Genomic DNA, 23542 nt, shown 5'->3' with positions numbered 1-23542 from the left:
AGTCAAGCCAACCTTGAGAAATGCTGAGAATGTATTTTACCCAAACACATTTTAATGTTTTTCGTTTGCAAATTTTTTTTTACTTTTATTGTAAAAGTAAAAATACAATGCTCTTTTCTATGGCTATCTATACACACACATTATTGGATGCTGTAATTCTTGTGATGTAACTGGACAGATGACTATTTCCAAACCAATCAAATTTTGCTTTGAAGTTCTATGTTGTGCTAACTATAAAAGTAAATGTAATCCATTTCTTGGGGTTTCATAGGGTTACCGCACTTTATCAGAGTACTCTAATAAATTGCTTTTAAATGTTCTGACTTGGTTGTATTTTTCTGCCCTTTTAATATTTCCTTCTCTGGGGGGCTGACTTCCCACAGTTGTTTATTGGAAAAAGGTAAACCAAGGCAGAACCTAGGGCAAGATTTTGCCATCACTGGTGATGATTTTGTATTTTGGGCAGAAGGAAAGATTAAAATCTGCCCTGCTCTCAAACTGAGGCTGTGCAGTTCTTGGAAGAGAGGTTGGGAATGTTCCTTATGGATTGCCACCCTCACTTTAGGCCTTTGTCACTATTTGAAGTATTTACCTACACTTTAGCTAATTTTGTATACAAATATTCCTATGCTAATTTTATATGAAATGTTTTAACATTACACGTTTTGCCATATGCTTAAATATTAAAATCCAATTTTAGAACATTATCTCATGTAACTAAATCTTGTGACTAAAGTCATTTGAATATTCATTTAATAATGAATGAACAAATGAAATCTACATAGGTGTTTGTGCCTGAAGAGGTTCAGTGCCAAGGAGAAAAAAAATAACAAGTTTAACATTATTTCTTTTCCATGCCTCAATATATTTTCAGTACTAATAGCTTCTATGCATCAATGGATTTCAAAGAACAATTGGTGCTTCATGGCTTGGATCCTGATGTGTCCATTTAGGCAATTGCCTCAATGCGAGAATTTTACATCGGGCATAGATTTATGTACAGGTTCATTTCCCAATGGCCAATCTAATTGACAGCGGCAATTCAAAGTCATTTTTCCAACCGGGCATCTTGGAAATTACATGTGTGCCACGAGTTACTGCACCAGCAAAGATTCTTGTGTATGTGGGTTTATTGCACTATTATCAAACTGACAGGAATCTATGTCCCTGATTGGGTATGTCCGTTGAGAAGATCTAAGATCAAGAATCTGAAGGGGTGCTCCTCGGACTCGGGTTGAGGATTTTAAAACTCAGCAACCCTGCATACCGAGCTTGCCTTCGGTGCCCATAACTTTGACCAAATTCCACTCTCAACAATGGCCTGTGTGACTCTTAAGAGACGTGGAGGTGAAATGAAGCTTACATAACCTCAGTCCCAATGTGGGCCTCTGCTACATTCTTCCTCTCGTGCCGTGGCCCGCGAAGGAGCCCAGACAGGTATCACGCACGGAGCTCAGCCAGAAATCCGCTCCTGCGCAAAAAGTGGTTTTCCAATAACTCCTGGTCATAACGCGGCGCGCCCACGGGAGGAAAAGTAGCGAACCTCAAACAGACTCGCCGCCTCAAACTCCCCTCGTGACCCTCCCCGCCTCCTCTCCGCTCGCGCGACCTTCTAGCGGTCAGGCACTCCGCCCCTCCTAACCGCTCTGTCACTCTGTCTCGCGCAGCCAATCGCGCAGTCTTCTGCCACTTTTCCCCACCTCCTTGTCCTCCTGGGAGTGAGGGGAGAGGGCTGCGCGCTGAATACTAGAGGGTTGTGTGTATGTGAGGAGAATTGAACGGTTGAACTTTTTTCCGCGCCGAGTTTTTGCTGCGCTGAGACTTCGTCACCGCCTTCCTTTCCTTTGGCTACGTGAAACGGTGCATTTGTACGCGGTGCAGAGTGTTTAGTGTCGGGGTTGTTTTTTTCTCCCGCACCCGACTGCACACAAAGCCATGGGGTTTCAGGAGCCCGGCGTTCCTTTGACTCTCCTTCTTTGGATTACCGCTTCCTGGGGTTGCCTCCCCGGCTGCGCTGCCTGGGCTGGAGAAACGGCAGCGGCGGCTCTCCAGCAGGATGAGTTCTCCTCCGCCACCAGTATTTATGGAGCTAGATGCAGCTCCAGGTGTCTCAGCTTGCAGATTACGCGTATCTCCGCCTTTTTCAAGCATTTTCAGGTATGGGGGGGGGACACCCAAACCAATAACCGGGCCGCGCATTAATGAAACACGAGCGACTTCTCGTTTCCCCTCTTGGCCAGGTCTAGTCGGAAAGAAGTCCTTGGAATTCAATGGGATTTGTTCTCAGAGATACGCAGTCTGTGGACTGCAGCCTTAGGCAGTTTGGCTGATGTTCACAATTGGGTGCCACTGTTTCAGCGCTTAGGTGCATTTGTTAGTGCAGAAGACGAATTTTAGATGAATGGGCTGAAATACATTCGTTAGAAATTAGACCTATTCGGCACTATTCCCGAGGAGTCCTCAGGGAGGAAAACAGGTCGATCCCTACTGAACCACTGGTATTCTGCGCTTTACGCTGAACTTTGTAGCTTCTTAAGAAGCTCGCAGGCTTGCCTTTTTCCAGCGAAATTGGTCGAAGAAGCTTCTTAAAGCTGATCGTATCGGGCTGATCTCTTGACCCTAAGCGAGGATGAATGCTCCCATTCTGGGAGTCGCGCCATGGTTGACTTGGCTACTTTTTCAACCAGCGCTGATAGCGGAAATGGCGATTTTAATTAGTATAGAAGCAGTCGGTCGGTTTACCGAAGTGATTCAGTCATTTGTAACCACTAAAGCTTGGGCTGGGTATGTTTGCGGTTTGAAACATTTAATTTAAGCAGTTTTGTAATCTGGAGGTGGAAATTACTTACATGAAGCAATATACTATTTTTAAGTGACAAAGTTGAAGATGCGTAAAAGAACACGTATCTGTTTCTGAAGGCCACCCTGTATATACCCTTTTACTTAAGAGTAAAAATTTATTGGCTTGATTGGAATCTGCCTAAAGTAAACTTGCCTAGTTAAAGTAGATCTATAATAATCATTCATGTTCCCCAAATAAAGAGTGGAGTATATTTTCTTTTTGGAATTAATTATAATATGGTATGTCATGTAAATGGTCACGATTTTCAGTATTTAAGATTAAAAATATAATGGCATGATTTTGTATATGGACTTGATAGATATACATCAAAGCCCTGTTATCAATTCAGATAGCTTATTGCCTTATTCTCAGTTGATAAAGAAGTTGCTGGGAATCGGATAACAATAACTTTAGAAATAAAGTCCTTTTATTCTCCCTGTTCATCTGCTTAATTTTTGAACTTGTTTGCACACTTCCTGTGCACATGGGATTGTGAGACAGTTAATAGAGCTGTGATAAAAAGGCAGTAATTTTGTATCTGACCCAGAAACATTAAACATCCATTGACTTATTAGTAATGAAACTTTATGAATAGCTTTCTGCACTATTTTTAATAGATGTCAACTTAAGACATGCAGATTACTTGAATCTCAAAATTACTGTTAATTGGAGTGATTTTTATCTATTATCCCATTAAAGGGCTGTGTGTGTATATATCTTTGCACGTGTGTCTGTATATATTGAAAATGGAACAAGACAGCATAGCTATCTTAGTTTTCCTAACTTTTTGATTGTTGGTTTCAACAGATGTGGCTTTGTAAGAAGAATAGCAATAGATCAGTTTACTAACTACTAATTTGCTTGATCTTTCTCAGAGGAATCAGAAGTCAGAATGCCTTATTCCATTGACATAAATAAGTTATGAGCCATGGTGGTGCAGTAGTTAGAATGCAGTAGTTAGAATGCGCTTGCCAGCAGTTCGGCAGTTCAGTTCTTGCCTTCTATCTCAACCTTTCATTCTTCCTAGGTCGGTAAACTGAGGACCCAGATTGTTGGGCGCAATATGCTGACTCTGTAAACCACTTAGAGAGGGTTGTAAAGCACTATGAAGCAGTATACAGTATAAGTGCTATTGCTATTGCTATGATGTAAAGCTTGCACAAGTCTGTACAATATTGGGTTATTCATTCATAAAAAAGATTTTTTTAAAGGGTCCCTGGAAGCAAGAGGCTAATTTTTTTCCCTGCAAGTGACCCATTTAGTTCTGTGCCCAGACAATCATGTTGGGATAATTCTATTTCAGCATTCATGTATACATAATGTTTAGCGACATGTGAAGCATAAAAAGATGTAACTATTTTTCTTTGCATTTTTACAAAGAAAAATACAATTTTCTTAGTAAATCTCAGCTTAAGGATGATGATCAGTACTGGATTTCATTCTCAACATTTTGTTTTTGTTTGAAGTGTATCATTTTTTTCTCCATGCTTGTATATGCACTTATGATATTTCTACTATGTTTTGTAAAAAATTCAAAAGTAACTAAGTGGTGCAGTGCTTGTGTATTTCTGTGGATCACATTGAGCAAGTAAAAGAGGAAATTTAGGATTTTCTGGATGCTCCTAATTATATTTAAACTGTGTATCATATCTTCCCACCTCCAGCTTCACAAAATGGAATTGCAGTTGTTTATTATACATCATCTGTGTATCCTAAACATCTCAACTGAAATGCCCCACTAAATTCCATTGGGATGTTTTTCCAGCTTACCAAAATCTGCTATTAGAAAACCTCTGCACCAAAACCTTTCAGAAATATATTCAGTAATGTCACTGAATATTATATACTGTACGTATCTGTGAATCTGCTTCTGCTCGTGGGATTGCAATTGTTTACTGGAATTTCCTGGACTTCCTGGAAGTCTCTCATCTAGCAGGATGTACTGGAATCCAAGATAAGAATAAATGTTCCTTGTTTAAAAAGAGGGCTTAGCTATATGCATTCCAAACTTATGGCAATGTGTTCAGTTGATGATGTCAGCAGCTATTATACATATGTGGGCTTAAATGTTGGGGAAATTGGAATTCCTACAGTAATACTTTTAACCATAGTTGCATACTGGGATATATGTGACATGTCTCATAGCACAACACTACAGCTTTTCTTAATTATTTTTGGCTTCTAAATCATAATGATTGTTGTATAGCTCTCTTAAATTTGGTACATGTTGTTAATGGGGATAAAGAATATCAGGCAAGAATCTTCATTACTTGTTTTTCATTTTTTTATGGCAAATCAACTTTAATATATTTGCTAGAGCCCCAAATACCCCATAAATCTAACTTCAAATTTTTGTGTCAAACTTTAAAAGCCTGAGGTATGATTTCTGTTTTCTAGTTTAACAAGCTTCAGCACATCAAAGAAGTCCCACAATTTTCCCTTCAAATCTTTACACATTACACATAAAACAACTTCAATCACACCTCCATTAAAACTATTGCAAACCCCAATTTCACCTTTAATGATGTCACTGTGCTACAACCTACTTTCCCCATACTTGAAATAATTGTTCTGTCCACTTGGATTGCATCCTTTGTTTTTTTTAAAAAAAATATGTCTAGTATTTAAAATGATTAGTTACATTTCTAACTTAAGAGGCTTAGATTTTCTTTTTATTTTTAGAAAAAAGTAGGTTATGATGAGACATAGAAAGCCATCTTGGGTTTCACAAAATAATGATTAAAATAATATTGTAGAATACTTCCTAAAGAAATTTCAGTTGACTATTCAAACAACAATCTGACTTTTTGAGTTGGTAATAATTATGTGGGCATTCAGTTCTTAGTCTTGAAAAATCATACCTTGGTTGTGAAATGGTTTTCTCAGCGCTGAGAAACATATTTTTTTCTATAGACACAGGTGGTATTATTATAAAGATAATGATAAAGAAAATATATTTGGAAGCATTTTGTTTCATGAATGCATAATGCATAAGCATTAAGAGCCATCCTTCTTCTCTCTAAAGAGGACCAGGGCAGCCACTTTAGGCTTGGCTGGCTCAATGAACCCTCTCTCTAGGTTTTTTTTAATGAATCTTTCCATTTCCTTCTTCTCCTTTGGGCTCATGGAGTATAATCTGGGCTTCGGGAGTTTTGCCCCAGGCTTGAATTCAATGGCACAGTCTGTGGGTCAGTGGGGGGGAGGGGGAGCTCATTCGCCCTCTCCTCACTGAAAACTTCAGCAAGGTCTCTGTATTCCTCTGGTTTTTCTGTTAGTCCCTTTTCCTCTCCCATGGATACTTTTTCTATTCTTGATTTTGGTAGCCCCCCTTGGGATTTTAAGTCCATAGGGTCCCCCTTCGGGAATTTGATTTCTGTCGTCCTCTAATTTACCCAGGGGTTCCATTTTTTCAACCATTCTATCCCTAGGATCATTGGGCATTCCATGCCTGGGGTCGCTACAAACGTTATGTCCTCCTCATGTTTGCCCAGGGAGAGGTGTATTGGTAGAGTGGCTAGGGTAGCTGGCACCCCCCCTGCTATGGATCCATCTAACTGGCCAAATGAGATTGGTTGTTCCAGTCTTCTCGATGGAATGCCCAGATTCCCCACTAGTGGATTAGGTGGTTCCGCCCCAGGCGTTTAATGGACCCGGAGGGGTTCCAAATAGCGCTTGGGGGTTTTCCTGATTCCCTCCTCCACGAACCGGCTGAGTCCTTGGTCGCTGCTTGGAATAAGGTGGCATCAGGGGCATTAGACCGGATCGCGCCTTTGCGACCTCTCCGTGATTGTGGATCCCGGAGGGCACCTTGGTTTACCGAGGAACTATGGGAGATGAAGCGTCAGAAGAGACGTCTGGAGGGACGCTGGAGGGCTAGTAACTCCAAATCCGACCGGACACTGCTAAGAGCCTATATTAGGACTTATTTAGTGGCGATACGAGCGGCAAAATGTTCGCATTTTTCCGCACTTATTGCGTCTGCAGAATCTCGCCCCGCCGCCCTGTTTAGGGTGACCCGTTCCCTACTTAATGTTCAGGAAGCTGGGGAGCCCTTATAGGGTAGAGCGGAGGAATTTGTGCAATTCTTATCAGACAAAATTGCTCGGATTCGGACAGACCTAGACTCCGATTGGGCAGGGCCTTTCGAGATGACTGGGGCAGGTCTTAGCTCAGTTTTATGGGATGAATTTGAGTCTGTGACCACTGAGGATGTTGACAGAACGGTGGGAGCAATGAGGGCCTCCACTTGTCTATTGGACCCGTGTCCTTCCTGGTTGGTCTCGGCTGCCAAGGAGGTGACACGAAGCTGGCTCCAGGTGTTGATCAACGCTTCATTGAGGGAGGGGTCTTTTCCCCAATCCCTGAAGGAGGCGGTTGTGAGGCCCCTGCTCAAGAAGCCTACCCTGGACCCGGCTGATTTAAATAACCTCCGTCCAGTCTCCAATCTCCCCTTTGTGGGGAAGGTTGTAGAGAGAGTGGTGGCGCTCCAGCTCCGATGGTCTCTGGATGAAGCGGATTATCTAGACCCTTTTCAATCTGGCTTCAGGCCCGGCTTCAGCACAGAAACCGCTTTGGTCGCACTGATGGATGATCTCTGGCGGGCCCGAGACAGAGGTTATTCCTCTGTCTTGGTGCTACTTGACCTCTCAGCGGCCTTCGATACCATCGATCATGGTATCCTTTTGCGATGACTCGAAGGGGTGGGAGTGGGAGGTACCGTTTTACGGTGGTTCTCCTCCTACCTCTCTGGCCGGTCGCAATCGATATTGGTGGGAGGGAAGAGGTCAACCCCGAGGCCCCTTGAATGCGGCATGCCACAGGGGTCGGTCCTCTCTCCCCTCCTATTTAACATTTATATGAAGCCGCTGGGTGAGATCATCAGACAGCACGGGGTGAGGTTTCATCAGTATGCTGATGATACCCAGTTATATATCTCCTCCCCGAGCTCTCTCAGTGAAGCGGCCGATGTGATGGGCCGTTGCCTCGAAGCTGTGAGGGTCTGGATGGGGATTAACAGACTCAGCCTCAATCCTGACAAGACCGAGTGGCTTTGGATGTTGCCTCCCAAGGATCATGTCGACTGTCCAGTGTTGACTCTTACGGGGGAAAATATACCCCCTTCAGAGCGGGTTCGCAATTTGGGTGTCCTCCTTGATCCACAGCTGAATTTGAAACATCAATTGACGGCTGTGGCTGGGAGGACCTTTGCACAAGTTCGCCTGTTGCACCAGTTGCGACCCTACCTGGACCGGAAGGCTCTCCTTACAGTCACTCACGCCCTTGTCACCTCACGTTTGGACTACTGCAACGCGCTCTACATGGGGCTACCCTTGAAAAGTATTCGGAGACTACAGTTGGTCCAGAATGCAGACGCGCGAGTGATAGTGGGTGCTCCTCGATATACCCACGTTACACCTATCCTCCGTGAGCTGCACTGGTTGCCTATTGGTCTCCGGGTCCAATTCAAGGTGTTGGTCATTACCTTTAAAGCCCTATATGGCTCAGGGCTTTGCGAGACCGCCTACTACCTCATAGTTCCCTACATCCGGTTAGATCCCACAGGCTGGGCCTCCTTCGGGCCCCATCGGCCAAGCAGTGCCATTTGGCGGGGCCGCAGAGGAGGGCCTTCTCTGTGATGGCGCCCACTCTTTGGAATCAGCTCCCCCCAGAGATTAGGACCGCTCCCACCCTGTTGGTCTTCCGTAAGCTACTTAAGACCTGGCTTTTCCGGCAGGCCTGGGGTTTATAAAACCTTACCCCTGGATGATTGTTTTTGTATTGTTGTTTGTTATGTTTTATGTGTTTTTATTGTTAGCCGCCCAGAGTCCTTCGGGAGTGGGGCGGCTTATAAATTTTAAAAATAATAATAAAATAATAATAATAGTTTCGGGCTAATCAGGCAGCGGGTGCAGCCAGAATCTATTAAGGCTTTCACCTTCACGGCTTCGGGCATGGGGGGAATTAATATAGTCACTGTCTTGAAGATGGGTGCGATGCATCCACTTACCAGGGATTCGCCCTCTGAGCTGTCATCTGAGGCGTCCACACGTCCTGCGGTGTAGGCTGGAGTTCTTTCCCCCTGATGAGCAGATGTGGGGGGGTTCCGCAATTTCCATCATTCTCATGGCAGTTTCTTTTGGCTTAGATGAAGACTTTCCGGATTTGCTGATTGGGGATCTGTCTGGGTTGTGCTGGGGGGCTTTGGAGTGGCATTCTACAGCTCGATGCCCTTCTCTTCCTCACTTGAAACACCCCATTTGCTTCTTGGCTGTAGCCAATGGTTTCACTGGTTCGTGTGTCAGCTCAGGCGGGGGGTGGCTCCATTGTTTTCCTCGGCGGTGTCTCTTCAATATGTCAATCTCTGCTTCCTCTGCCAAGATGTAGCATTCCTCAAGTTGGTGTGGGTCCCCTCGGGGCAGGCAAGCATCATATAGGTCATAATTTAGTCCGTCTTTGAAATGACTAAGGAGGATGTCTTTTGGCCAGTTCACTTTGCTGGCAATGGCCTGGAATTCTTGTGTATATTCAGCCACCGGGCGTTTGCCTTGCCTTATTGTTTTTATCCTTTTGCGGGCTTTGCGATCAGCCAGGGGGTCTTCAAATTGTCTTCTCAGAGAGGACATGAAACGGTTGAAGTCGTTGAGTTCTGGGGCATTGGAGTCGTGCAAGTTCACCACCCAATCTGCAGCCGGTCCGTCCAGGGCAGATTGCACGATCTGGATGTGGGCTTTGTCGCTGGGGATGTCCCGCCCATATTCCTCCATGTAGCTGAGGACTTGGGTTAGGAAAAACCCCAAGCGTGTTGGCTCCCCTTTGAATTTCACCTCCAATAGCGGATGTCTTGGAATGGATCGGTGCCTCCGTTGTTGGTGGTAGTGTCCTCCGTCCAGATTGCCATCTGTGGTTCGGTAGGGGATGGGGACTACTGGGTCAGCAGATGTCCCCGGGGCTGCAGGTTCCACTTCCCCCTCAGTGTCTCTCCCTTTGCGGCTCCAGGAGCTGGGGCGGCCGTAGGGCTCAGGATTCTCCTCTCCTAGGGAGCTGAGAGTTCTCTTCATCAGGTCAATAGCTTTCTCTAGGATCCAGTCTGAGTACGGTGCCCAGCTTTCTCCCTCTTCACTTGCGTGCAGGGATTTCTCCATCTCCTGCTTCCATTCTGGTTGCTTGGGCCCCCGTCTCAGGGTCACCTTTCTTGATTCCTTTCCCCACTGCTTTTCTTTCCAACGCCCATTGACCAGCGAGGCTTGTGGTCCCGTGTCTCCACCACTTCTTCTCCTGAGGAATCTGACCTCTCGGATCCCAACATCTGGCAAGGTTCCAATTGGGTCAGCGGCTCTCTTTCCAGGGAGTTTTCCCCCTTTCTTGCTCCATTGTCTGACATGGTAATTTTTTGCAAAATCCCCCGGCAAGGGTCTCCCTTCCAGGTGGATTAATTTTGCAAGTCCTGTCTAATGTAAGGACCCACCCCACTTTGCATCTTAAGAAGACAGAACTCTTGGAATAATTCTTCCAACAGGCATCCTTTTTTAAGAGATAATGGTTGCAGGCGTTCTAGATAGGACTTGGGGTCCAAGCTCTCTCATTCAAGGTTTTAAGGGGTTCCCCAGTAGCCCCACCCTATCACCCCCCTCTTCCACCGACAGTCTCAGCCATTACATTCCCACCCCCTTTTTCTTACTGCCGGCTGGATGGAGACTTCAAAGAAAACTACATGAAAGGTAATAGCCCCATTCTTATGGTTAGCTCTTTTGGCAATACACACAACCAGTTCCTTTGAAGTGTACCGAAGGAAGTGAGGGCCATAAAGCCCCTTTGTTCACCCCCTTCATCGTATGGCAGAATCCATAGAAGGCAGAAATGGGATTTTTTATAATTGATAACTAGAGATGAAATATAATTGGATTCTGACAGTTAGTTTTTCACAGGCATACAATGGACAGTTATGCTCCATACATTGTTTCCAAGTGCAATGCGCATTTGGTTAGTCACAGATTGCTAACACAGCTTTATTCCAGTAATTATGCAGACACATCATTTTAATGATTTTTCATTATTATTATTATTCCACATTATTCTGTATTACTCTACCTTATTCCCCCCTTTAGAAGTTTTCTTGCTTAAACTTCCATCATTCTACCTCTGATTCAGGATCTTTAGAAGGCAACATTTTATATTCCCATAAAGCTAACATTGTTTCATGTTTTGCAGTTAATTGGGCTGTACTTTCTGAGATTCTTCAAATCATCGCTATAACACACGGGAGTAAGCAGGGAATCAGAATACATCCTAGAATTAACAATACTGCTATAACTATGATGGTTTGTGGGCCTGGTAACGTTGGCCACCATCCTGAAAATATGTCTTCCATATTAAATCTTTTCCAGGTTTGCACCAGAACATGAGCTAGTTTGACCATTCTGTCTGTTATGTCCTTTAACACTTTTCCACTTTCATCTACTTTGATGCAACTGTTTGTTAGGTTGAATTTTCCACATACCCCTCCTTCTTTGGCCAACAGATAGTCCAAGGCTAACCTATTTTGCATAATATATGTCCTTGATTTCACATTTTCTTTGGCCAATTCAGTTAGTCCCTTCACAGTCTCATTAGTGATTAACTCTACCACCGCTTGTAATCTAATGAGCCTGTTGAGCATATAAATAGGGGTATGGTATCCATACACTCCATCGTCAGCCCAAGTAGCCGAGCCATAAACTAGGATAATGTGGCAAGGTGGCCATTCATGTTCTTGCCAAGTGACTCCTGCGCATTGGGTGTATGCACTTGGTTCCCTTCTTTGTCTTATATTGCCAACTTCATCATAGATGGGAACTCCAAGAATTTGCTTAGCTTTTAATGGTAACAGGAAAAATCATGGTCGAATTATTCCCAATGCGCAAGATCCACACCAGTTCTTAGGTAGTTGTCCATATGCCATTTTCCCGCAAATCCAGTACATTCCATCTGGGGCTAGCCAAAGGAGACTGGTATTTGTGAGGTCTTTTAGATATGGCATCCCAGATACGTTAGTAAAGGCATAATGATCCATAGTAGTGGTTTCGTTGGTTCCAGACCACCATTTACTGTTTTTCCAAGTCCCTGTGCATAGGAGGTCACCTACTGCTACGCAAGATTCTGTTTTGTTCCTTGAGTAACATACTTGTCCCACCAAGTTGGAAGTGAGAGTCCAATCACCATCTTTCCTGCTTGTATAGGTTAAACTATTATTCTCAGACATTTCTAGTACCTTGGTATAATTTAACTCTTGTGCCTCCCATGGCCATTTTTCTCCCATATTTGTTCCACCACACACAAAACAGTTAGACATGCCTAAAGTATGGGCAATATCTTCAGCTAACTTAACAAAGGTATTGACTACCTTTGTTAAGTCTAGGTATTTCAGGAATATTTGTTTTCTCCATTTCCTCATAATATGACCAGAATAATGATTTTGGTTCTGATCTTTTGGTTGCCGTTATAATTTTGATTTCTACCTCTGATATTGGGTCATAGCCGTTGGCATCTATTCCTATCCCAAACATCCAGTTTTTTTCTTTCCCATCTATTTTGTTCCAGGAACCAACTGCCATTCTTGACTGTGAGAGTCACCAAATTACAGTTGTCCCTTCCACAGGAGTCTGCTTTTGTATTATTCTTTTCAAACAAGATGTGTTCCATCTCCTCCGTGTCTTGGGTATGCCACTTAATACATGACCACCACCACTTACATCTGAACGTGGAGACTGCACATCCATCCAGTGGGCACAAGTACTTACGGTTTGGGATATAGCTGTTGATATGACTGATCCCTCCACAACCATATATTGCAGCCCAATAATTAGCTGCCTTACAAACATCAAAGGTGATGCTAAAATTGGAGTGTGGGTTGGATTTCCATTGAGAGATCCCTAATAGTGCCTGGTCCCTAGAGCTCCCACTTGTTCTATGTGTTCAGATTTGTAAGGCCCAACTATCAGGATCAGACTTTGGGTTATAACACTGATCTTGGACCCCTTTTCTACAAACTTTATATGTAGTTCTATTGTATGTACAGGAGCTAGGGGAATTATCTTGGCACCCTTCTGGTTTCATTGTATAATAAATCAAAGTCTTAATTATCAGGCTTCCTTGTTTTGTAATTTTGATGCAGTTTTGACAACCCTGGTTTCCCTGTTTTTGTTCTTTCTTTGTGTGTGTATGTTCCCCATATTAAATAACTAACAGATATTATGAGCTGTAGAATCCTCATATCTTCCACCGTGCGCAGAGAGACAGCTTCCGGAGTGTCTCAGCAGGGTTTGTTGTTCACACCGTGTGTTGAGAATTCGTTGCCGGTAGGGTTAGACAGGGTGTATTTCTTGTAAATTTCAACACCAAAGGTTCGTCCGTTTTATCCACCTTGTAAGTTACTGGATCGGCAAGTGCAGCTGCTTTCAATCTACTCCAGTGGATCCAGGACTTTCCCTCAAGGTTTTCACTGCCAAAGGAGAACACATGACAACAGTACATGGTCCTTTCCATCTTGGGCTCAAGGGGTCTGATTTCCAGTGTTTCACCCATACTCTATCTCTTGGTTTGAACCCATGTGTTGCCGTGACCACTGGAGGGGGTTGTTGTTCCATCATATAATGGCGCAAATTTGAAACAGCTAAATTATGAAGCTGTAACTGATGTAACAATTTCTGTTGATCTATTCCCCCCTTATGAGCCACATCTGGCCAGCCCTGACTGTCAGGTTTAAATAGACAAGGGGGATGGCCAAACATGAGCTCATAAGGACTGAGTTGTAGTTTAGTGCGGGAGGCCAGTCTGATTGCATACAAAACCATAGGCAAAACATCTGGCCAATGGAGATGAGTTTCCAAACAAAATTTGGTAATGAGGGTTTTAATTGTGTGATTAGCACGTTCCACCCTTCCAGCCGATTGGGGGTGAAAGCCACAGTGAAATCTCCACTTAATTCCTAATGCCTGGGTTAAACCTTGTTAATTTGGTGTACAAACTCGGCCATTATCTGATGAAATCCTAGAAGAGCAACCAAATCTAGGAATAATCTCTTTAAGGAAGATTCTGGCAACCTGTATAGCTTTCTTATTTACAGTTGGAAAGGCTTCAATCCACCCTGAATAGGTATCGATTATAACTAACAGGGCTACATATTTCTTACTCCTAGGCATATCAGTAAAATCAACAATGACGTAGTCCATTGGAAAATAAGTGATTGGTTGTCGACCAGGTGGTACCACCGGTCCTTGGCGTGCATTGGTTTGGGCACAAATGGAACATTGAGAACATACTTGGGCTGTTAGTGAAGAAGCAAAGGGAAGATAGAAAAATCGTTCAAGCTGTTGTAATAATGCAGTTTTCCCCAGATGATGTTGCTTATGGACTTGAAAAATAAGGGTGTGGACAAGCGCCAGAGGAACAGCAATGCGCCCATTGGGAAGGGTGTACCAGCCTTTAACCAATTTGGCTTTTACATCTTGCTTTAATTTTTGGCTTTCCTCTTTCGTATATGTAGGATCAAGTTTTTCTAAGAAAGTGTCTAAATACATGAATCTGGTGACATCTGACTGGAGAGGGGGGCCTTCTAACGCAGCTCTCTTGGCTCCTTTGTCTGACTTCCTATTGCCCTGGGTAATAAGGCTTGAGTCTTTTTGATGTCCAGGACAATGGATGATCACAACTTTGGATGGCAATTGAGCTGCCTTAATAAATCTTTTAATCAAAGTTGCATATTGGTTGATCTTGCCTGTGGAGTCCAAATATCCTCTCTCTTTGTAGATTGCTGCATGTGCGTGAATTGTCAAAAATGCATATTTACTGTCCATATATACATTTAAAATCATTCCTGCAGCTATTTCTAATGCTTGGGTTAAGGCATATAATTCTGCAAATTGTGCACTTGCTTGGCTAGGTAATTGTGCTGACTCTACAGTTGCAGTTTGAGAAACAATTGCGTAACCAGAATATCTAATTCCTTGATCCATAAAGCTGGATCCATCAGTAAACCACTGAAAGTCTGGATTATGCAATGGTTGGTCCGTAAGGTCAGGTCTGCAAGAATATTGTAGTTCTATTGTTTGCATGCAGGTATGCATGGGCATAGTTGAATCTGGTATTGGCATGAGAGTGGCTGGATTGAGAGTTGAGCACTGTTGAATGTAATTTGTGGATTTTCTAATAAAAAGGCCTATATCTTATGCATCCTCTGATTGCTGATCCATAAATGTCCCTTATTGTCAATAATCGTCTGCAGGGCATGACTAGTACAAACAGCCACCAGTGCTGAAAAGGTTAACTTATTTCCCTCCTGTAGTAACAGTATAACTGCTGCTAGAATTTTTAAACATTGTGGCCAACCCTGTGAGGCCATATCCAGCTGTTTTGACAGATAAGCAACTGGACGGTTCCAATTTCCCCGCTTTTGGGTAAGAACTCCTAAAGCCACATTCTGTCTCACATCGACATAAAGTGAGAACGGCCTAGATATATCAGGTAGTCCTAGAGCTAGTGCTGTAGTAAGAGCCTGTTGAAGGTGTTTCATTGCTAGGGTCTGTTCTTGTTGCCCCAAAAGAGGTTCCTTTTCTGGTCCTCTTAAAATTTGGTATAATGGTTTAGCTGTGAGAGCGAAGTTAGGAATCCAAATTCTACTGAAGCCTGTAATTCCCAAAAAGGCTCTAACTTCCTGTTTTGTCTGGGGAATGGGAATCTGTAACACAGCTTGCTTTCTCTTGGAGCCCAGAGTTCTTTGTCCTTGTGATAGTTCATAGCCTAAATACATTACAGTTTTTTGAGCTAATTGTGCTTTCTTTTTGGACGCTCTGTAGCCACAGTCTTGTAACATTTGAAGCAGTCTGGATGTGTTTTCAAAGCAAGCCTCACTGCTTTGTCCAGTTATCAGAATATCATCTACATATTGAAGGCAACAGTCCTTTTGTCTGACTAACTTCAAATATGCAAGATCTTGGGCTAAAGCTTGACCAAAACTCGTAGGTGAATTCTTAAAACCTTGTGGTAGTCTAGTCCAGGTATATTGAGTCTTAACTTTTGTCTTTGGATTAGCCCATTCAAATGCAAAGATTGGCTGACAATTCTCAGCTAAAGGTATGGTGAAAAATGCATCCTTTAAGTCCACAACTGAAAACCATTTAGCGGATGCAGATATTGTACTCAAAAGAATATATGGATTAGGAACAGTCGCGTGTAGGGTCAAGGTCAACTTATTAATGGGGTGGAGATCTTGTGCCAGTCTCCATTGTCGTCAGGCTTACGAACAGGTAGAATTGCAGTATTCCAGGGTGACTGAATTTTTCTAATGATTTTTGCTATCAAGTATTTTTGGATTAATTCTTGAATGGCAATTGCAGCCTCTGAAGTACAATATTGTTGAGGCACCCTAACAGGATACGCCTGGGGTTTTAGTTCCACTATAACGGGCGTGGCAAATTTTGCAAATCCAGGGGGGTTATCCTCCGCCCATAGGAGTGGGACATTAAACTGCTGCCACATATTACCTCCTACTTTCTCTTTTTCTGTCACTATCATCAAACACCATATTTCTTCCACTGGGTGGCACACTTGCATTAATTTGTTCCCATGGTCAAAGGATATTGTTGCTTTCAACTTAGTAAGCAAGTCCCTCCCCAATAATGGAATTGGACAGTCTGGGGCATATAGAAATTGATGTTTAATGATTCCTTGTCCCACTTGGCATGTTAGGGGTTCCAGGAGTGGTTGGGATTGAGTTTCTCCAGATACTCCCTGAATTTGGATGGTCTGGTTTGATGGCCTGCTAATAGATTTATTTAGGACTGATCTGGTGGCTCCCGTGTGAAATAACATCGGGACAATCTGTCCTCCCACCTGTATTTTAACAATGGGCTCCAGGGGTGAGACCATAGAGGCCTGTTCTCTTCAGTCTCCCCATTCCATGTCGGCTAAGCCGATCATGTTTTCTTCTCTTTCTTCTGTCTGACTGGGATAGGCTGGATGCCCTCTTCCCCTGAAGCTTCCCCTGTAACTTCTCTGGAAAATCCCTCTAAATCCTCTTCCTCATTCTCTTCCATGCTGATGAGATTGTCCCCTAGGTTGGCCATTCCTCTGGGGGCACTCCCTTTACCAGTGTCCTTCCTGTTTACAGATGGCACATTGGTTGGATCCAATACACATCCCCCCCAATGCCACTGCTAACATTTCTACTTTCTTTTTTTCTTTCTGATCTGATTTACGCTCTTCTTCTTTTTCACGGTTACAGAACACCTTCTGTGCTATTTCCATCATCTCTGCAACATTCCTGCCTAATGCCCCTTCTATGCGCTATAACCTTTTTCTTATGTCTGGGGCACTTTGGGTGATATATCTTTCAAGTAGGAGGGGGCAGTTTTGTGCCATCTCCATATCAAGACCTGTGTTTATTTTATAAGCTTCTATCAGTCTGCTGAGAAAAGCGGTTGGTGACTCATGTTTCTCTTCCAAATACTAGTTACTGCAGCATAATTAACTGGACGGATTGCTGCTTCTCTCAGGGCTTCTAAACACAAAAGCCGATAATTCTGCAACAAAGTTTGGTGCTGTGCATCGTTAGCATTTCAGTTTGGTCTTTCTTCTACTGCTTCAGTATTTGTGCTTGCCTGATAATTTGCTTCTCCCTCGGGGTGTCGGCGGGCAAGTACTTTCAATTTCCCTAATCTATATTTTTCTTTTCCTTCCATATCCAATACAGTAGAAATAAGCTGTTGCATATCATCCCAGGTGGGATTATGCATCTGAATAATGGTGGAGAATAGGTCTATTATTTCTTGAGGTTTTTCTGAAAATGGTCCATATTGCTGACGCCAATTAAATAGATCAGTGGTTGTAAAGGGAACATACTGAAGCATTGGAATATTGGTGTTATTTTTTCCAGGGACCAAGACTTCTCTTAGAGGGGATATCATCTCTTCTGTTTTGACCCCTGTTTTACTTCTAGTTCGACTAGAAACTGATGTTTTGCTGTCATCACTATCCAAGTCCTGTTCTGTCTTCTGAACGGTTTTATCTTCTTTTATCTTTCCACACCGGCTTCTGGTTGAAGATGGATTTTATTTCTTTCAACCGGAGGGAGTGGAATTTGCTGATGTATTCCCCCTTCTTCTCTTCTAGGAACATAGGGCTAGGGCCTGGCAACTTCCTCCTTATCTTCCTGGCTCAAAATCTTAGCTTTTGTCTGAGGTTTGGCTTTTTGGTTTGCCAAATATATTTTAGCACATTCTATTTGACACTTTGCTAACCATCGAGGCTTTTCCTCAACATTAATCTGCCACTGGTCTATATAGGGATATTGGTCCCAATGACCACTTCCAGTCAAATTTGATGAACCTGTGCCACGAGTTCGGGATTCGCCGATCCTTCTTTGGGCCACCCCACGCCAAAGGTGGTCCATTCAGATTCACAGAATCTTTTTAACATGGCTGGATTTGGTCTTGGGTACCCATAATCCCTAGAAAAACCCTTTTTGAAATTTCCTAACATGCACTGAAGCGGCATCTGACCAACGCCCTTCTTTGTCTGGTCCCCCCCATTTCTCCCTAACACACTACCACCGACCTGAGATGCTGGATGTTCCAACGGTCACTCTGCAGGAAATGCGATGGTTTAACCACCCACACAATCCTACCTTTTGAAGACTTAAGGACACCGCCTTGTCTTCTAGGGGGTGATCAGTCCCCCAAAAGGGATCAGGTATCCCCTTTTACGATACTTGCCTGTAGGTGTTCCAGACCCTTCCCAGGATTAAAGACCTGTCTGCTACCCTTGGTGTATCCTTGACTAGAGTGCTTCGCTGGCGGGTGAGTTCCCCTCCCTTCCCGTCGAGGTCTCCCCGTAGACAAAGGCCACGGAGCCGGCTTGGAGCAGTCGTCGTTAGGAGATGGGCTCCCCACCAGGGCAGTCTATCTGGAAGGTCAACGGCCTCTTTCTAAAAGTCCCATCTGGAGTGCCAGAATTCTTGTGGAAAACGAAAGAGACTTTTACGAATTCCAGAGGGGTTAGCAGAGAGATTTATTGCGCAAGGTTCAGAAGCAGTGAAGACAAGCAATTCTGAACTCCGAGGGCGAGTTTAGGCTTCAGTTTTATATATTCCTTTTCTCAGGAACAAAGGAACACACATTAGTGATACACATTGTATTACTTTAGGTTAGTTTCTCACAGGCATACAATGGACAGTTATGCTCCATACATTGTTTCCAAGTGCAATGCGCATTTGGTTAGTCATAGATTGCTAACACAGCTTTATTCCAGTAATTATTCAGACACATCATTTTAATGATTTTTCATTATTATTATTATTATTCCACATTATTCTATATTATTCTACCCTAGTATATTCTGCAATATTTACATTTTTGCTAAACATATGAATGAATGAATCCAAGCTCTGCAAGATGAGATAACATGCACTGTATTTATGCATTCACACAATTTCATAGTAACCATGAGATAAATCATAAAACAAAGTTCAGGAATATTCCTTTATCCCATTGTTTTGGAAATCTATGTACAGTACAAACTGTATGATTGTTTGAAGAGAAATGTATTTGTACCAGGCTCTAAGTGTTTTAATTAAAAGAATTTGAGTAGTTCTCCAACAATGTATGATTAACCTATTAACCTAAAATCGGTTCTGATATTGCTGTTTTACTAACCTGACAGCTTATTATTCTAAATAGGAAACCTTCATTTTGTTTGCAAATAATAATAATATCTAACTACCAGCAAGAATGATCTTACATTTAAAGAGCACCTGTCATTTCAGATCTATTATGGCAGCGCCTGTTAGCAGACATCTATTCACCTGCTGCCCGCCATGTCCCTCACCTTGTTGTGTCACTGTTGCATCACCAGCCATCCCGTTAAAGTGAATGGGACTATTGATGAGTCAACAGAGGGTCAGAGGAGGAGCTGCTGTGGGATTGAGATGACAGTTGCTTTTTAAAAATTATGATTTCAATCAAGTTGATTTAAATCAAGCCTTTTTACTAGTGTTTTAAATCATGATTTAAATCGTGATTTAAATCAACTTGATTTAAATCAAATCTACCATGATTACAGTTAATTATATTGACAGGGAATTTTTTCCAGCATGACGGGTAGAGAATCCACCAATGGGTTAACTTCGTCTTCTGCCCACAGACTAGTCATCCAATTTTGCTCCACCTCTCCTCCTGGGACCTCCCTGCCCCAGTCTCGTCTAGTTTAGACTGAATTCTTGACTCCTGAAATGATTCTTCTTTAAGGTCGTATATTTCTGATATTTTGGTCAATCCATGGGGGGGAGGAAGAACTGCAAAGAATGAACGGTTGTTTGTTTGAGCCCTTTCTGCTGCCGGATTGCAGCTCAACCAAGAGGCTGGCCTGAGCCCAGCCGATCACTGGACAAACAAGGAACTGGACGCCATTTTCTGGTCACCAAGTGTGACCCTGAACAAAGGGAGAGACAATCTCCTTCCCCCCAAAAAACCAATCATCCCACAGAGCTAGCCAGGATAGCCAAAGCAAATTCGGAATACATTAGCACAGCTGATCAGTGGGCAATTTAAACCTCCCGCAGATCATAAGGAAGCTGCTGAGCCATGTGGGAACAATAGGGGGCTGGTGAGCTACAGAGGAATATCACAGCTCTCCAAGGCTCTTACCCTAAATTCAACTAAAGACCTTGAAGGCTCCTGTAGTTTTCCATTGCCTGAAGCTGGGATTAGCTGCTCTGCGGAGGACTTTTAAACTCTGCAGTTCCCTCACAGAGTTTCCCTGCATCTCCGCGACTCCCTTGCAACTCATGCTGACCGTGTTCCACTGAATACAAGTGCAGTTGTTTTTTTGGGGGGCAGTCTCCAGGAAATTCAGCTGAGGGAGACAAGAGAGAGACTTGGGTTCGACCAATAACAACCTCAACTCACCCAAGCTCAGTCAGTCCTTCTTCCTAGCCACATAGGAATAATAATAATAATAATTACTATTATTATTATTATTTAATTTTTTAATATTAATAATAGTAATAATTGAAGAGCACAAGACATAGATCACTTCACAATTACCCTGAATCAGTCCGGAATTGAATTTATTCCAGTTAGGAATGGCAGATACCAGCACAGTTCAAACAGCACAGGAACCTGCCACCACCAGCCCACCTGCTCATAAAAGACAGAGATTACCCAAGCAGGAGGTGGCTAGGAAGATCAAGGCCAAGGCAACATCGGCCAAAAGGCCTTCCAAAGCAGTGGATAGGGAGGCTAAGCGACGTCACCAGGCTCTAGAGAGACAATTCTCCCGAGCCAAAAGGAGACAAAACTCCACTGAAGATGAATTAGAGCCACCCAATTACAGGGAGGAGGAAATTTTTGGCACAAGAAAGCCCAGCCAGGAACCTCTGGAAACAGAGGCCGATACGGAATAGGGGAACGGCTCTCCCCTAAGCGAGAGGCCTGGAGATCTGGGTTCAGAAGCAGGCACCCATCACTCAGATAACATGGAGCAATGTCTTCAGAGCACCTTCAATCCCTGATATCTCAGTCTGTCGCACAGGCCATGGCCTCCTCAAGACACCATTGTTCCAGAACAAGGTCTGTGGCCTCTAGGGTCAGCTCCTGCTTTTCTCAAGAGGAGGCCTCTGAGTACCAAGACTCTGTTTCCTCCTCCAGGTCCTCCAGAGGCAGGAGGTCTCCTACGGAGGACCATGAGCTGATGGATCAGAGACTGTCCGACGAAGAGGATGTATCTCCAGATCCTCCTCTGTTTGTAGGCCTGTTTAATCCATCCTTATTCAAGACGCTGCTACATAAAGCCAGTGGCACTGCAAATATCGAGAGGCCCCTGATTCTGCAGAAAGAAACCACCAATCCCTCAACTAGTAAGGTCACAAACAATGAAGTGTTTTCACAGCCCAGCGATACCCAACACTTTGTCCCCTGCCCACCTCTCTTCTTTGATTCTTTTCAGAACAACATGGGGGCACTGGGTTCCTTCCTCCCAATGGGGGGGGGCAGACAAGAAAATGTTCAACATAGATCCGGCACTATCAGACATAATAGAAGTGCCAACAATAGATGAACCCATTGCAACCCTCTTTTCTCCACTCCTGATAGCCGGGGATGCAGCGGAGGCCTTGAAATCAAAAGACAAGAAGATAGACCTCATCTTCCGCAGGGCACACCAGGCCTCGGTGTGGGCAATCAAGGCAGGCATCACTACGTCCTTTTTCACCAGGACATCTCTTCTTTGGCTGCGCCAAGTCCAGTCGAGTATTCCCCCAGTGGAGGAGAAAACTCACCAGAATTTAAGAAGGTTAGTGGCGGCAGCGGAGCTCATGTCAGATTCCTCCTTACACACAATGTAAGGACCCACCCCACTTTGCATCTTAAGAAGACAGAACTCTTGGAATAATTCTTCCAACAGGAATCCTTTATTAAGAAGAAATGGTTGCAGGCATGCTAGACAGGACTTGGGGTTCAAGCTCTCCCATTCAAGGTTTTAAGGGGTTCCCCAGTAGTCCCACCCAATCAACCCCCTTCCAGTGATAGTTTCAAGTATCACAATTCCACCCCCTTTCTTCTTTCTTCCGTCTGGATGGAGACTTCAGATAACTACCTGAAAGGCAAATACCCTTCTTTGTAAGGTCCTCTAGTGCTAACGCTTTGATGTTACAATAAACACACATTCAGCATTCAGCTCCTTAGAAGTCTACTGAAGGAAGTGAGGGCCATAAAGCCCCTTTGTTCTCCCCCTTCTCTCCCTCTTATGGCAGAATCCAGAGAAGGCAGAATTGGGAGTTTCTATATTTGATAATTAAAGATGAAATATAATTGGATTCTGACACACAACCAATTTCTCTGCCAGAGCAATAGCGTACAACACTGGTGCACGCAGATTGCTGTGGCTCAAGCATTGCAGAGCGGACATAAAGGCTAAGTGCCATTTAGTGGCGGCACCCTCTAAGGGTCGCCGGCTTTTTGGCGAGGTGCTTGACCCTTACCTAATTGAAAATAAGGACAAACGGACTTCCAGTGGCGATTGCCGCGTCAATGGCGGCTTTTCGATAGCCGTCCGCCCTGGGAATGTGTTAAAGCCTGCAGAGACAGTGAACAGCAGTTGTTTTGCGGCTTGGAGCCTCTCTCCCTGGGAGAAGGGGAGGAGGTGAGCTTTCCCAAATAGAGGTTGAGTACCCCAGGACCTCCATAAATCTTTTTTTGGGGAGGTCGAAGGATGAGAACTCCCTCGGAGTCCGAGGTTTTCTCCGCATCCCAGGACGCCTTTGTTTTCAGGAACAAAGCTAGATGCTGCTTCCACATCTGCATTTTAAGAGAGATCTGTGAGTAAAATTAAAAGCAGACGGAGCTGACCAGGAGGGATCAGAATTGTGAGAATTTGGGACTTTAACTCAGGAAATAATTAAAGAATCTTCCCCACCTATTAATTTTAATAAAAGAAAGAAGAGAAAAATGGTGCAGGAATGCTGTTTCTTTGTCTGAAAGGACATTGTTAAGAAAGACTTTTACTTGGCAACAAAGTTTAAACAATGTAAAGGATTTTGGTTGCTCATTTAAAAAGCAAGCTTCTTTTCTTATTTGAGAGGGATTTGTTTTTACTATCTCCTCTCTTCTTTTTTTCTTTTTTCTTTTTTTGTAATTGTTGGTTTTATAAGATCATACAAGACTTATAAGAAGT

At 43.5% G+C, this 23542-nt stretch overlaps 1 protein-coding gene across 6 annotated transcripts in view; it reads left to right on the top strand.

Annotated features, from left to right (window-relative positions):
• The first annotated feature begins 1288 nt into the window (after positions 1–1288).
• ANOS1 (anosmin 1) overlaps positions 1289–23542 on the top strand; it is a 395256-nt gene continuing 373002 nt past the window's right edge. For 2 of the 6 annotated variants that reach the window (XM_039329753.1, XM_039329749.1), the window contains exon 1: positions 1289–2157. In XM_039329753.1, the coding sequence (XP_039185687.1) occupies positions 1936–2157 (222 nt within the window). In that variant the 5' untranslated portion in view covers positions 1289–1935. The remainder of the gene's footprint in view (positions 2158–23542) is intronic. The other 4 variants (XM_039329750.1, XM_039329747.1, XM_039329748.1 and 1 more) reach the window with 3 other exon arrangements.

Source organism: Crotalus tigris, unplaced genomic scaffold (assembly GCF_016545835.1).
Source record: "Crotalus tigris isolate CLP2741 ecotype Arizona unplaced genomic scaffold, ASM1654583v1 scf7180000024415.1033897, whole genome shotgun sequence".
NCBI classification, from domain to species: domain Eukaryota; kingdom Metazoa; phylum Chordata; class Lepidosauria; order Squamata; family Viperidae; genus Crotalus; species Crotalus tigris.
Note: the sequence above shows the minus strand (reverse complement) of the source record. Positions and strands in the feature narration are given on the sequence as shown.